Source organism: Bombus pascuorum, chromosome 5, assembly GCF_905332965.1.
Source record: "Bombus pascuorum chromosome 5, iyBomPasc1.1, whole genome shotgun sequence".
NCBI classification, from domain to species: domain Eukaryota; kingdom Metazoa; phylum Arthropoda; class Insecta; order Hymenoptera; family Apidae; genus Bombus; species Bombus pascuorum.
This window is the reverse complement of record NC_083492.1, coordinates 3,800,918-3,816,392: the sequence shown is the minus strand read 5'-3', so window position 1 is coordinate 3,816,392 and position 15,475 is coordinate 3,800,918. Positions and strand designations below refer to the sequence as shown.

General features: G+C 34.2%; 3 protein-coding genes across 4 annotated transcripts in view; 1 reads left to right on the top strand and 2 right to left on the bottom strand.

Annotated features, from left to right (window-relative positions):
- The window catches only part of LOC132906619 (monocarboxylate transporter 10), a 176,127-nt gene that overhangs the window by 25,846 nt on the left and 134,806 nt on the right, over nucleotides 1-15,475 (top strand). The gene's annotated exons all lie outside the window — the stretch shown is intronic.
- Nucleotides 145-2,982, bottom strand: LOC132906640 (C-type lectin domain-containing protein 141-like). Its single transcript, XM_060958989.1, has 2 exons — nucleotides 2,847-2,982; nucleotides 145-1,275 (listed from the first exon to the last, which is right to left on the bottom strand). The coding sequence occupies exons 1-2, from the start codon at nucleotides 2,856-2,858 to the stop codon at nucleotides 865-867; spliced, it is 423 nt and encodes a 140-aa protein (XP_060814972.1). The 5' UTR covers nucleotides 2,859-2,982; the 3' UTR covers nucleotides 145-864.
- On the bottom strand, nucleotides 7,990-14,543 carry LOC132906609 (heme transporter FLVCR2-like). The gene is made up of 7 exons (XM_060958921.1): nucleotides 13,789-14,543; nucleotides 12,811-13,042; nucleotides 11,166-11,403; nucleotides 10,724-10,935; nucleotides 10,472-10,575; nucleotides 9,541-9,651; nucleotides 7,990-8,796 (listed from the first exon to the last, which is right to left on the bottom strand). The coding sequence occupies exons 1-7, from the start codon at nucleotides 13,998-14,000 to the stop codon at nucleotides 8,469-8,471; spliced, it is 1,437 nt and encodes a 478-aa protein (XP_060814904.1). The 5' UTR covers nucleotides 14,001-14,543; the 3' UTR covers nucleotides 7,990-8,468.

Genomic DNA, 15,475 nt, shown 5'->3' with positions numbered 1-15,475 from the left:
ATTTAATATTCCAGTCATCCGTATCTTGTGTAGTTAACGTTTTGGTATTTTTATTTTGTTATCTTACGCAAACTGTTCCGAAATGAACAGAGTCTACGATGAAGGATAAGGAAACGATGTAATTGTCGGTTGATTAAAACAAAATATAATAAATCACTTTAATTAAAAACACGGTTTACTTTACCGAATAAAAAAGCTTACATCCCATTTAACTTAAAATCCAGTATAAAAAAGGAGTAATAGTTTATATGCACCAACCTATTACGTTTACTACTACGATCGCCCAAAACAATATTCTTATCTTTAACCATTAGGAACAGCTCTTCCCACAGTCTACGATCTACACCTTGTTTTAATTTTATTATTACTTGCGATGTTTATCAAATATCTAATCATTTGATATGAAAAAAAGCAAGCGGAATAGTAATGTATAAATATAAGATAATAATTCCTCGAATGTGTTCTTGTCGTGATCTTGCGATCGGTTCGTTAGAGGAGTCAAATTGAAAATTGAGATATCCGCAGAAATCGACTTTGAAAGTGTACCATTCACTAAGATAGTAGCGTCATAATCGTCCAATAAAAAGCTACAAAGTCACACTATTTTTAATAACAACGTCAGAGTTCTGACAAATTGTTCGTTGTCTCTTTAAATGGCCAAAAACGAATACTTTCATTGTTTAATGATCGAGTAACTAATTATTAACAATAATTTTCCATTTCAAATCTATTCCCGGACAATTGTACGCTTCTCGATAGTGTTACTCTATTGTACTATATGGCGAAGCAACAATATGCACATTAGTTATTCTCGTTATCATAGAACAATCCACTGATACGTTACAAACGATGCTACGTAATCATTCATTTGACCAATACGTGTCCAGGTAAGAAGGGGAATGTATTGTAGATGTAAACAGGTCGATTAAAGGCGAAGGAATTAGCGATGGCCAGAGCTGGATTCGTATCGAAATCTTCCTCCGGTATGGTAGAGGGCGTCGTTGGCTCTCTGGTTCGCGGGGTCGTTGTGGTTTTCATCGTCGTCGTGGTTGTTGTCGGCGGTACGGTGGTGGTAGTGGTGGTGGTGGTGGTGAAAATTGGGGGGTGGCTTGTCGAGTACGGAGGTTCATAGGCTGGTAATCCAGGGGGCCCGTAATACGCATGCAATCGATTGTTGGTAGGATTAAAGCGTTGACCATTAGGACGCCATCCCCTTGGTTTATATGGCGATAAATCTGACGTTGCTAGTCCGATACAGAGAAGCACGAGGGTCAGCTGGAAAATGGAAAAGCAATTAATGGCTTAGCTGTCGCGTGCTTTTCCTGCTGTCCTTTGGGTGGCCGCGTTCTGAAATACGGAACGAAGGAAACGTTACTGGCAGACGGCCATTGTTATCACCAAACGAGTTTGGAACGATGGTTTCGTTCGATCGTGATTGTCTAAATTGATTGGGGCCTCCAGTGTTCCATGATTAGGAGAAATAAAAGGTTGCAGGGTTGGTAGATAGTTTTTCCTGGCTTGTATTAATGTTTGCGAAAATATTGCATCGAGCAATAAGTTTGTCCTTCTTTCGCTGATGTATGTATTTTTGTAACATTTTGCAGAATGTTGGAGCTTGTTTTTGTGCAACGTTAAGGTATATGTTTCTGGATTTGTTCAGCAAAATTTTATATAAAATGTGACACGAATTTATTATTCAATTCAACAGTTTCGATTAGTTTGTTCGTAACTATAAAAGCGAGAATGGAAGCGTGTGATTTATCGCGATATTTTTTTATATTAGTATAATAGATATTCGTTGCTTATTGAAAAAATTAATTTTAGTTCTACTTTACACTTTCCGTTCCTTTCAATAATCCTTATGACTCGCTGAAGTTTTAAACTATCATTTTTTAACGAACAGTGTAACGTAAATTAATCAGGTCCCTTTTCTCAATGATCTTAATAAGACATTTTTATCGAGTTCCATCGAGTTCGTATTTTATATTTCAATTTATAGGTTTTATAAATTTATGTATTCATACATTCAGTTTTCGAATCGAAGAGTACTATTGATTTATGTATGCGTATATAAAACAGCATATTTCAGTTTGCTCATAAATAAAGATCATCTTGTCCGTAAAAACTTTTGTATTGCTGTTAAGGCAAAGATTTAATGTTACAGCGTAAAAACCGGTATGTTTTGAGAATTATAAAAATATTCAGAAGATCGCTCCTCTTATCAGAATTACTTACGTTCTATCCAAAGTATAAAATTTATTTCTTACTTCAACTCTTTTGAAAACTTTAACTTACGCTTTTCAAACCTTGTACTCCATTTCGATCGGTATGATCGAATTAGAAAATTTGTCAGGGAAAACCTAAACGATCGTACTCTTCTATTTCTTTAGATCGAAATAAACCTACCGTTATACTGATTTTATTCTTTCAAAAGAAAAGAGAAATATTTAGCTGAATTATAAAAAATATTACAAAAGTGTTACTTTACCACCTCATGAAAATCGTTTCGTTCCATTAATTTCCTTTACAACTTGATTTTTTCTGTATTCACGTGACAACAGATCACGATTTCCTACACCTTTCGATCCCAATAAAAGTAATAATTCAGAAATCATTAATCACTGTTGACGAATGGATGGCACAATGACAAAGCTATAAATTATAAAAGAGAACTTCAAAAATACGTATATGGTTAATCGATATGCAAATGTCAAGTCACCGCGTTATTATAAAGGATTAATGACGCGAAGTGTAAATACACGATCGGCTGGAACGTTCAATGAGATCAAAGTACGATTAATGGTTAATCGTTGCTCGCGTGCATAATAAATCCATTGTCTCGTTACCGTTCTCCACATTATTGCTGGCCAAAAACACTGTTAACTCCACTTGGAAAATTTTGACTGGCTTTTGTCCGTGTCTTTCATCCGTCTTTATATGCGACCACACGTTTATGAGATGGCGTTCAAGCACCATGAATACGAAACGATTTCATTGGTTATTGCTCACCGTTTCGTAACTATACGCCAGACCTATATTACGTGTCATGAATGGTCATTCATTCGTAAGAAGTATCACGATGGCTACATGACTTTCTTGCGATGCTTCTTGCCAATTTTCTGTAGATTTCAACGAATTTACTTTAGTCGACGATGGGTGATAGATATGTGTTTTAAATAACGACGATATTAACACGTTATGCCTCTAACGTGATCACGTTATTTTTATCGAAAAGTTGCGATTCTGGAATATTCTTGGAAAATAGATTAGAATCTCTTTAATTCCACTTAGAATTCCTCTAAATTTTACGTTACTCCTTTATATAATCATAAAAGATATAACTTAGAAAAAACGAAGCTGGCACCCCGCTGGGGGTAGCCACCCACATGCTATATTTATTTTTATTTTATTTTTTTTTCACCAATAAGATATAACACTTTACCAAATGTCCATAAGGACAAATTGTAAAAAACCAAAATAAATTAAAAAAAAAAACTCCTTTATATTCTCTTTCATTTTATTTTTACTCTGTACACAAAGTAAAAGAAAAACGAAGAAATTTTACTATCTCTACGCGTTTAAACTCAAAATGTAGAGTTAATAAAAAAGAAAAAAATGCAAAGTAAATCAAATAGATTAAAATTAATCCTCGTATGCATAATTTTAATGATAACGTTGTAAGCATACTTATAGAGCGGAGTTTCAAATCTATTACAATATAATGAAGTAATATGAAAGTACTACCAAATGATATGAAATTTAATATACTTGAACCTAACTAATTAGTATGCAAGCGTCATGATAAATAATATTCTTTTGGTCATACTCAAAAGTATTCTGTGGCAAGCGTTCAAATATTCTCACGGGACACTGTGTAAATCTTTGGAAACCAACGTTCCTCTCCCATCATAGAACTATTATATTCATAGAACACACTGTTATTTGTAAAACGGTTATCGCTATTCTGTACGAAGTTTCGGTACGAAGCGTGAGTATCTCAGCGATAGGTAATTTCCTCCTTGGTCCAGCCGGGATCGATTTAAAACGCACCGGCGAAAGCAGCCGTTGTAGTACATAATTTTGTCACGGCTTACGTGAGCGGTACACGTGCTCGGAATGCGGGATCCATTATGAATTCGCAAGATCAGGTCGGACGTCGTCCCGGTGCTCTTACGCGTACGAATTCGATCGGACTCACCGCTCGAAAAACGTGGCATGCAAGTTAATTATCGGATTGACAGTGAAGCTCACCCGATTCCGATCTGGATTCCGGCTGCGGATCGCTTAGAACCTGCCGGCTGCCCGATGCCTGCGAAGAATCCTGTGTGCAACATCCAGAGAATAAGTTCGACTTTTCTATAGTAGCCAGACAGCAGGGTTTTCGCTAGCGTTCCGGTAATTCTTTCCAGTTAACTAGTCTCGAGGATAGCGAGTCGCTTGCAGAACTGACGGATTTATTTTCTACTCTCTCTGGCTTTATATTTCTCGTATGTTTTGTATTTTTCGTGCGTTTTATTAAAAGATTTTGGAATATTTTTGTTAGGTCGATCGGGCAATTTTTGCTAAGATTTTTTGTCGAGTTTCTCATCTTTCTTTCATTTCGCGACCACGTACATTTCGATAAACTTCTCGCCAGTGGAAGAATTAACTTTCAACAAATGAAAAGTAAAAATCACGTTCTAGTAGAAAATAAATTTTTTATCGTACACCTCGAAGAGATATGGATACACTATGGTGGTTATTAGTCATATTACGTGTAAGCAAATGAACGAGCCAATATTCACGAGCTGCTTCGTAGACTAGGATAGAATATTTATACGAAATTTTCCATTTATCTTCGTTGACGAAGCGCCGTGCTCAAATGAATTAAATGGAATCTATCGATCTACCTTCCAATCGCGTCCACTCGAGTCCATTTGTGGTGACCTGTCGTTTCCGCTTTTCATTCTCGCCCGTTATCGATAATCCATAAGTCCCTTTGTGATAATCGCAATCTCGACGGATACGGAGGCCCGACTCTCCTATTTGAACGCGTTTGTGCTGTCAATAGATCAATATCTTTTCCAGCGGATGTGTTTGACATTGGCTGCCGTCTGCTTAGAAGAGAGCGAAAGATTTTACAACCTCTTCCTACAATATTCGATCATTCCTGAAAATTGTGTCTAATTGTCGAGACACAAAAAAATCGACACCGAGGACCAAACTTTTATAATGAACGGCAAACGACTTTTTAACCGGCTACCTTTGATAATTATTTAATATAATAGTGTCAGTTTCAATACCGTGGATCCTGGCATATTAAACTTTACCAATATCTTAAATTTAACATACATCTTAAACTTAACTGGACAGCGCATTTTTATTCGTTTACGGGAAATTTCAATGTATGAAAAGGTACAGAATGAACGTAACATACAAAATATGCAAGGCAAAGTACCCTACCACGTTCAAATTAGTATTAATTATATAAGCTTTCGTTCCAACTGTGAAATTATTTTTATTTTGTTCCGTCAGTTCTGTAAAAATGGAAATTCTATTAATTTCCATGCGTTTGCCTTTATAGTATTTAAATAAATCTGTTCGTGAATTTCTCTAGATTTATTAATGTTAATTCATGGGCGGTGTATCGAAAAGTACGTGAAATTCAGTGCTATAATTAATTACTTTCATCAGCAGTTTAATTAAAAGGGAACCATATGTTACGTTAATGTGGAACAGTAAAAAGATATTTAAGGTATCACTTGTATTATTTATCACAATGTTCGTTACGTTAGGTTAGTCTTCTCTAATAAATTCGTAGAAAAAGTGTATGCAGGTTCTACTTCGTTATACTAATGACGATATTTTATCTACGTTGAATTAAATGGAAATGTTTCCTGTTTGAATGTTGCAACGATGATCTCAGTTTCCCTGTATGGAATTTTGCAATATTCACCTTTCGTCATTTTAACGAACACCGAAACTCGATTCCAACAGAATGTTGTTTCACCATCGTAATTAGAGTTTATACAGAACGACGATCCGTTTATAGAAACTAATTTCGAAATCCTTGTTCATCGTTTAAATAAATAAACCATAGCCACGTACCAAACATGTCTCGATAAATTCTTCAAGTGAAATTAAGTGTTTCCTATTTTCTATCGGAGGGTAGTTCAATATGCTGTTAATCAGTCTTGCGTTATTAAATTGTCTTTTCATTTGGTTTTCGGGTTAAATATAAGTTTTTGGTACTGTTTTGAATATTTCAAATTGCAGGAATATTAGTACGAAATTTCATAGATCTTCTATGAAACACAATTGCGTACAATTGTAGTCGCTAGCTGTTGAAGTGGTCGCCACTTCTAAGAAAACTCCACATCCGGTCTTTAGTTTTCTCAAGCACTGAAGCCACCGACAGCACATAGACAAAAGACTGCGTCGAAGGCAAACCATAAACGGTACACATGCAACGTTGGCTCGAATCAGCTCAATTATATTCCGAATTTTGTATTTACACTTTAGTATTCAAAATATATATTTTCTACCTTACAATTTATCCACGCGTTCCTTTGTATTCACATACATCTAATAACCTCAACACTAACGATCCTCAGAGGTGGATGCAACTGCAAATAAATAAATTAAAAAAGAAGGAATATGCTGTATCTTGCAAGTTAAATATTTATTTATTCAGTAATAAGTAAATATTCGTGAAAAATCTTGTACATTTACTGGAAGGTAAATGGCATGGTATCGGTCGTAAAAATACTTTCGAAACGATAATATTGATTCGCGATGGAAGATGTCCTTCTTTTCTCGCTGGATCTAGATAATTCTTCGCGCGGCCATAGTAAAAATAAACGAAGAATGAATAATGTCTAGCCCGAGCGTCAAGATGAAATCTACGTAACGTTCTGCGCCCGACAGATAGAAGTGCCAGTTTGATCGAAAGCGCAAAATATAATACTCCGCATTGGGTACTTTTGTTCTCTGATCGAGTATATCAAGTATTCTGGTCGAGTAACAAGTGGTGCACGCGTCATGTCACTTGTCAGACGCAGTGCACACTACACACTCAGGCTTGGTCCCTGGTGCCTTTTACCTGAAAACAAGAATGAATATTCCTTGTCGATAAAAGTCCACCCTCTTCGTACCTGTCTCTTCGCGAATCCATTCATTTTCTTCCTCCATATCGAGAAATTTCTTCTTTAAATTTCCACTTTTCTAATCCGTTGGTTGTTTGTTATTTATTTTATTACTTGCTATTTACTTTGGAAAGTGTTTTGCGAACGATGCAGACTTTATCAGCGTATGATATATGTTTCCCCTGTGAGAATGGCTTATTCTATGTACTTTAGTTTATTATTTTCACAGAAGAATGATCGTAAGACGATATTTTATTCTGTGATTTTTAGCAACGTTCGCGGTTACTGTTTTCTTCGAACAGTTGGGTTGATAAATAAACGATAAACAGTAATACACACAAATCTAATTAATACATTCGATGAAAATTCTAAATAGGAAGTAGGTATAGCTGAGATTATTGGATACTTTTTCTATTTTTTCTTCCAGTTTATTCTGGAAGTTTTTCGATAGTACATATTAATATCGAACGACTGTGGCCTGGATTCATTCTTGTATTTTTATTCTAAACATTCTACTTTAATGAACTCGCTCGATATTGAACATATGTTTTTAAACGCACGTAGGAATAAAGTCGTACGATTTAAACAATTTCTATTATACAATTCAAGTTTGCCAAAAAATGTTTAACGTTCTTCAGCAGACCAGCAAACGTTTATTAAATTTCGGTCCACTGCAAACCTTGTCTGCAAAAGATTAAACAATTTCATTTCTAGCACCGAGCGTCTTTTTGTGACGATTCACGGATCAATTAGAACGGATTCTCGTAGTATTTTTTTTAATCGTAGGTTTATCGTGTTTGTATTTCCTCCGATGAATATGGAGTATGGAATTAAAATTGAGTTCAGAATATAAATCGAACAAATATTTGTGTTATCAGACCGCTCCGTTGCTTTTTATTATCAGGATCAATAATAAATTACTTGATAGTACAAATTATTTTAAATTAATATTCTATACACCCTAAATTTTGTTTATAACCGGAAGTTTATTTCGATACACGAATTAAATTCGATTAAAAACATCTACTACTGTAGTACATTCGTTCGTGTTTATTATTATTTATTTGAATTTTTATCTTCTTACTCACTGCTGCTTTCTTTCGATATAGTCACTTATAATTGCTAATTATAGTTTATTATCTTATCTTCTCTTCAAATTTCCGTACAATCACGCATTAATTCACAAAACATATCTCACTCGAGCATCTCTTGACACGTCTACGTCTCGGTGTTGTCTGTATATATAGAAACGTACGAAAACAGAACTATACATATTGCACGAGAATAATCCAGGAAAGGATTAAATGTAAATTTATGTCGATATTAGAAATCATTACGATCCAATTATTTTTTCTCGTGTCCATTGCACTCGTTGTTTTTCTCACTTTGTTTAACTCCTACGTAATGCACGCCCTTTCTGGCATCCTGACGCCTTTGCACGTCCTTCGTCAACACGGTCATGATGAAACCGATGACCAGCGCCGTACAAAGTCCCACGTGCACCGGAATATCTCCGTATACTTCCAGCAATCGGCCCATTATCAGAATGAGAACAATTCCGTAAACGTTATTAGCCACGTTCAAAATTCCCGCCGTTATCTCCTCGGACTCCGGGTACGTGTATTCCGCGCACATTTCGTATCCTAAGGCTACGTAACCGACTAGGAAGTACCTACAGAAAGTAGGTAATTGCACTTTAGAGTTGCACTAGAATCAATTTCGAGTGAATGAGTTGCAGGGTGAATCGTGGAAGAAAATTTCGATGATGATCACTGTCACAATTTATGGTACTGTGGTAAAAGCCATAGTTCATGTAAAGAGACGGTGGAAAGCTTGAAAAGGAACTTGATATTCCTATCGTATATTTCGATGATGATCAGACAGATGACTGACGTATTATGATTTTTATTCAATGCTACCGTTATAGTCCATTAGAAAAAAAAAAAAAAAAAAAAAAGAAAGAAATAGAGAAAGGTGAAAGAAAATTTGGATGATGGTCGATGCTACAAATTTTGACGCGGTAACGATGATTCAAGAGCCGCGGCAAAGTATGACAAAATTTTTCATTTCTGACAGACGTGAGATAATTTTTTGATAATTAGACGGATAACATTTTATGACATCCTAGTATATTTTAATTCGAATTTATTTTTTTGCAAGTTGAGAAGCTTCGATACGAAACCGACAATATCCTCTTGTAGTTAAATAAATCGAATGAGGTTGAACTATGCTTCATTTCATCGATTACGAGATAACTGAAAGATCGAAGGAACTTGGTGTTCCTGCGTAAAGTAATTAACAAGATAATTAACAAGGCGATTAACGACGTAGTTTTCTATAGATATTTGAACATGTAGTTGTTAATTGAAATGATCTGATGTTAATAAAACGTGTCGAGTGGACGTGTATACAGTACCCGAGAAAAATAGCCGACAGGTATACCATCCATTTCATTTCGAGCCACATGAACGTAGAAAAGAATAGCTGTCCACACAGTGCGAGAAAATACACGATTACGGTTGTTTCCCTGAAAGTACATATGTCCAGTTTTGTTATAAAATATTAAAAAAAGAGAGACACACGTTGGCGAGGTACATGTTAAAAAATATGAACAGCGACAGAAACGTACGATATATCAGGAATTTGATTTAACACTGTCCAGGTTGATCCATTTTTCACAAAATGAATACATTTAGAGTACTATGTTGGATTTAGAAATAGCGAATTCTGTTGGATACACATACACACACACATACACACACATTTCAAGCACACTTATACTCTTCTATATGATACGCAGAATATTTTTTATATCTCGAAAAAAATCGTTTATAATCCGATATTATATCTTGGCGATGGACTTTCAATCGATAAATTATTGAAAATGCCATTAGATTAAAAAATTAAACGATCTCGAAGAATTTTCTTTGCTTTTATCATTTCTGTCTTTCAATGATCTTTCAGTTTATTATCCGAAATTTAACTTACTGGCATACTAATTTTTTCACACTTATACGCTCCAGTGCATACTATTTTTTCCGAAAGAAAATTGCTATTTCTCGTTCTTAATAATCGATAACGAAATTTTCGCCAACAATAAAAAACTACTCGATCACGAAAGTGTTAGAACTTGAACTGTCGAATTACTAAAAATTGAATTATAGCAGACGAGTTAAGTGAAAAAGATGGATCATCTGACACGGTATTTCTGTTTGCTAATAAGCGTCAAAGATAGAAACGATAGAATAAAATTCATGCAAAAGAAAATGCAGCTGCAAAGATAGAGGGAGAATCTACGCGATAATCTTCCAAAGATAGACGAAGAAATTTGAATAAAATGTTCTTACTTGTATTTATGTGTCTTATCGAGAATCACTCCAAAAGTGACAGCACCTATCATTCCTGTAATGATCATGGCCAAACCGATTTTACCCGCGTCTTCCTCACCGTGCTGCAAAATGTTCAACGTTTCATAATTAGACCTGTATAATCGACGTGTGTAACGTGAGCATATTCAGGTTCTCTCTAGAATTCGAATTTCCTGAAATCGAAAAATTAGAAATATCTATGGGAAACAATTTCTTTGTTGATCAGCTCACCTCGAAGTGTGCGAGATATATTTGATTTAGTAACGTTCCTACGACGTTCAACACACCGATGCTCAAACCGTACGAATTGCAGAGAATCAAGTAACTTTTGTTTCTGAACAATCTCTTAATGGGTTGCATAATATTTTCTTCAAGTTCCATTCGATTTAATTTTTGCAGAGCTCGCGTTTTGCTCGGTGGTAATTTTGGATCGTCCTCGAACACTGTATGAAGTAATATTTTTTTTTATTAAATCCGATGTTCGAGACTGAACAATATAATATTTATTAATTAGTGTTAAATATAATTTTCGATTTTTTTGCAATTTTCCTTTGTGTATATTACCTTCAACAATTTTTTCCGATTTAAAAAAGATTCTTTAATTCACGATATACTTAGAAATTGTTACTAAATTTTATTAATGTTCATTGAAGAGTGAAAAGAAATTGCTTACATGTTATAACTAATATTAACGCAATCGTCATGATGATAGCTACGGTCCAGAAAAGGTGCGACAAGCTCGCGCCAATATCGTCAAGATTTTCATGATTCTTCACTATTATCGGTGTAATTAAGAAACTTAAGGCTATCCCCATCTGGGTGCCAAAAATGCTTAATGACGTAGCTGTGGAAAGTTCATTGGCGGCAAACCATTGCGCTGCCAGACGTCCAGGCAATGTTAGAATTATCGTCTGATACGAAAAAAATGCCATATAAAATTATATTATATATTATTAAAGTATATTTAAATGCTTATGTAAATATTTTATATGCCGTGCTGCCTCTTATTCGAATATACAAATTTTTAACTTGTAGTTGAAAAATATTCAATTGTCAGATGTAATTGTTACGTTGTATTCTATATTTTATATGGATTATTGTGAAACACTATTATTTATTTAGTATATTTCTTGAAAAGAATCATTTCCCAGAAAACATTTAAAATAATTAAAAGTAATTTTAATAATTATTTAAGTTTCATTTGAGAAACTGTTATTTCAGTAATACGGACCAGCAAAGTTTTAAAAATCATAATTACAGCATAGACACACAGACAAAAATTCTCACGATACTTTTATAAGCAAGTTTTGTTCTATTCGAAATGATAAAATTGTAAGTTGTATTCTTCCATAGAATTTCGAAACTCGAACTGGATTTTCCTTTTTCTTTTTGTTTTTTTTCGTACGAGGCAAAGTGTCTGTAGACATTGAAATTACAATGTATTCCGGAGCAGAAGTTACAAATTACAAAGGTTTCATTAAGCTCGAAATGCAGTCACTGAACGAGCATAAATCTTTCTACGAGATAATGTTTCGGGGTTAAGGCCTGGTACATAAAGTTCGACTAGACTTGTAATGCCTTGCATTAGCAAAAATTTATGACACGTTTTCAGAATTTGCTTCACGTACCTGAGTTTATAACTCACGCGATTATCACAAACGCAACGTCGTCAAATTTGTAAATATAATCTTCCGACAATGTGAAAACTTGTTTTTAATTATTTTGGTCGAAAATTATAGGCGCAGACAGATTATAGTGTGTGCGAAATAATAATAATTGCCGTAAGTATAATCGATCGTGTTCCAAGTCGTATATTATGCCCGTTGATTAGGATTGATTTATTGCATCGCTTATTTTGTTTTATACAACTTTTAACTGGATCAGTCTGACACGAACCGTACCATACTACTTACAGCGACGCGTGAGCAAAGTTTTTAACTTTGAACCTTTCAAATTTGACGACGGTTTGAAAACATATTTTTCCAAACAAATTCAATATTAATAAATTTCTCATTGCTTTTATCAATCTTTATTGATTTTTACTTTAACTTGAAAAATTCAATTCAGTTTCAAACATTCTGAAATTCTGAATTGTAGCATCAATAAATTGGAATATTTTTGAAGTATCTCATTTTATTTAGTGTTCTATATTTTACACAATGATTTATTTCCTATAAAGTATAGAATACTAAATCACATCGTCAATATTTTAAAATTAAGTATTTTAATCCACATTTTTTTTTATTTGTTGGCATGTCAATTGAGAATTAAATTACCATTAATGGAGTCGAATAAGAAACGAGGAATTAATTTCTAACCTGTGTAGAAGCAACTAGAGACTGTCCAATGAAGGTGACGTAAAATCTGTCAGGACTGACAGACAAAACTTTGATCCACGAACCAAGACAGGTAGCACCACAGCCTATAATGTTAGTCCATCTAAATCCGACTCGATCCACCATATATGTAGCAGGAAAAATGAAAATCACGTAATAGCCCATGAACGTCATTGCTGTCCAATCGACAGTCAATGAAGAAACGCCATAGTACCTGAGAAACGTGTTTATTCAAATCTCTAATATTCCTTCTCACGAGTATTACTTGTAATTATAATTCATTGAATTCTAACAAATTTTCAATTTTTTCTTATTATATATTACTTATAATTCAATAAGTTTTTTTAAAAATTCAACTTGTAATTATAGTTCATTGAATTCTAAAAAATTTTCAATTTTTCTCTTATTATATATTACTTATAGTTCAATAAGTTTTTTTAAAAATTCAACTTAAAAGTAATTTAAAATTATTATTATACCGATGATTTCAGAAAGTAAATTCAACGATGAATCACAGATATTTTTCACATGTTGTGGAATAATTAACGCAATTGCTGGAATTAATGTTATCTTTGTCTTCTGATTTGGAAAACAAGAGACATTCCACCGTGTTTGTATTTATATTTTTCGTATGTGGTCTGTTTGCATTTTTTCAGATTTTTAAATAAACAAGATTTGAGGCATTTACAAAATTGATTATCACTGTTTTTGAACGTACGTGTTGCTCGAAAAATTAGCAGCAATTTATCAATAAATATTTCAATAAATGCTAATACGATATTTCAAAGAGTAAATATATATTTCTAAGTGAATCTATCTACTCGTATAAGTATTATTCGGTATATCGAACATTAGTTTACCAGACAAAGATTACCAGTAATGAAACAATTTACGATATAGAATAACGAGTCACGTACAAATTGTCATAATTCGATTCCTGAATAACACAAGTTCAAATACCTGCTAACTATGTTGCTGATTATGGAATATTGAATCCACTGAAAGTTGCTCATTCCCGTGTACAGAATAAACAAACCCAACATCAGCCATCGTCTCTTATACACTTTCGTTTCCAGTGGATTACCGTTGTTCTTTTCATTGCCATTTACTACCTTCACCAAATTATTCACGCACAATACTTCGTTCAGATCCTTTTCCTCTGTCATCCTCATATTATTATTTCTTCGACGATATTCCAATGTTCTTGCTAATTTAATCGAAACAACAACTTACGCGACGAAACAACACCTGAACAAAATCTTCGACAACAAAATTCCGAATACTTTCACAAGATGACTCTATTCGTTAAAATTGTTCCATATTCGTTCTCTGCAAATTTTTCTCCTGCAAATTCGTTTCACGACCAATACCTTCTATCTTCGTCAATTGCGAAACCTATGGAATTTCGATTTTCTCCTTGCCATTAGCGAGGAACGTGCACTCCCTGTTTACGTTCGACGATCCTCCCTGGCCGATTCTTCTTTCTCAAACGAAGTTAGGAATTTAGTTAGAAAGTTAGTTAGGTTTCTGATCGCGCCAACTCTCCTTCTCTTCGACACTTGACAGACGAATTCTCTATACTGAAGGAATTCTCTGAACTCAAAACGATCATGTATCCTGCGTGATCGTTTCCATCGCGATCACTGACGAATTCCGTCTACACAATGCCATTGCTTGACGTCTTATCTCAACTCTCGATTAAACAATCGTATTTGCCACCAAGTTACCTTCCGTATTCGCTGTTATCGCGATTTTTATCGCGTTTGTTAGGCCTTAGGCCACCGTCGAATCTAATTGATCCTTCCTTTCGTTAGTGTTTTTCCATCTTGATCTAATCTCCATCTTTTATCGATTTATTAGCGATTACTATCAATTTCTTTCTTTACTGACTCTGCAAAAAACGTTTGTTGTAATCTTTAATCTAGATGAAATAGCAGATTCTTCGCAAATCTTTGGAAGCTGTAACCACAGCCAGATTTCACAAGGTACATGACAAAGAATTAAGATACTTTTATGACTTCTATCAGGCGCATGATTTCGAAAGCAAACAGTTGATAGAATGCATAGTAATCTCGGTATTCGTGTTGAACGGCGAGACGTTTGTGAGGAGAAAACCTCTGGCGCCGTTCTGTAGTCTTTAGGGTTTAGTCAATGTTGCAATTTACAATTATAAGCGATTATAGTCTCTTCCTGCTGCGACGCCAAATGGGAATAGGGCGTCTCTATGAATCGATTCGATTCAACGTCTCCTATTCGAATAATTCCTAAAGATATTACGCTCATAGGTATATTTCTTTCGTCTAAAGATTCCTTTGAAATAAATCTTCAAATACTTAACGAAAAAAGAATCGATTCCGATTAATCGTGAGATTTACATTTGGTAAATATGACTTTGGTAAAAGAGAGATCGCTGAATTTCTTTTCTCTCTTTCTTTCTTTTTTAGTTTAAGTTTTATTCCTAGTTTCTTTCGAAACTGAAAAAAACTTAGTGGCGTTTGGAATTTAAATTAAATAGTAGCGTTTATATTAATTAAATAGATATAGAATCTTATTGGAATTTTTATTATAAGATATGGAACTTAACTTAAGAATTATTGTCTTTTCTCTAAATTAAAAGCTCGAAAGTTAATCTCGTTACGTTTCTCTA

Excerpts from the sequence above, each read along its gene's own strand:
- LOC132906609 (XM_060958921.1), bottom strand. The coding sequence starts at position 14,000 with ATGAGGATGACAGAGGAAAAGGATCTGAACGAAGTATTGTGCGTGAAT. Across the intron at positions 10,936-11,165 it reads GTTAATATTAGTTATAACAT|TGTTCGAGGACGATCCAAAA; the intron begins GTAAGCAATTTC and ends TACTTCATACAG. Across the intron at positions 9,652-10,471 it reads GATAAGACACATAAATACAA|GGAAACAACCGTAATCGTGT; the intron begins GTAAGAACATTT and ends ATGTACTTTCAG.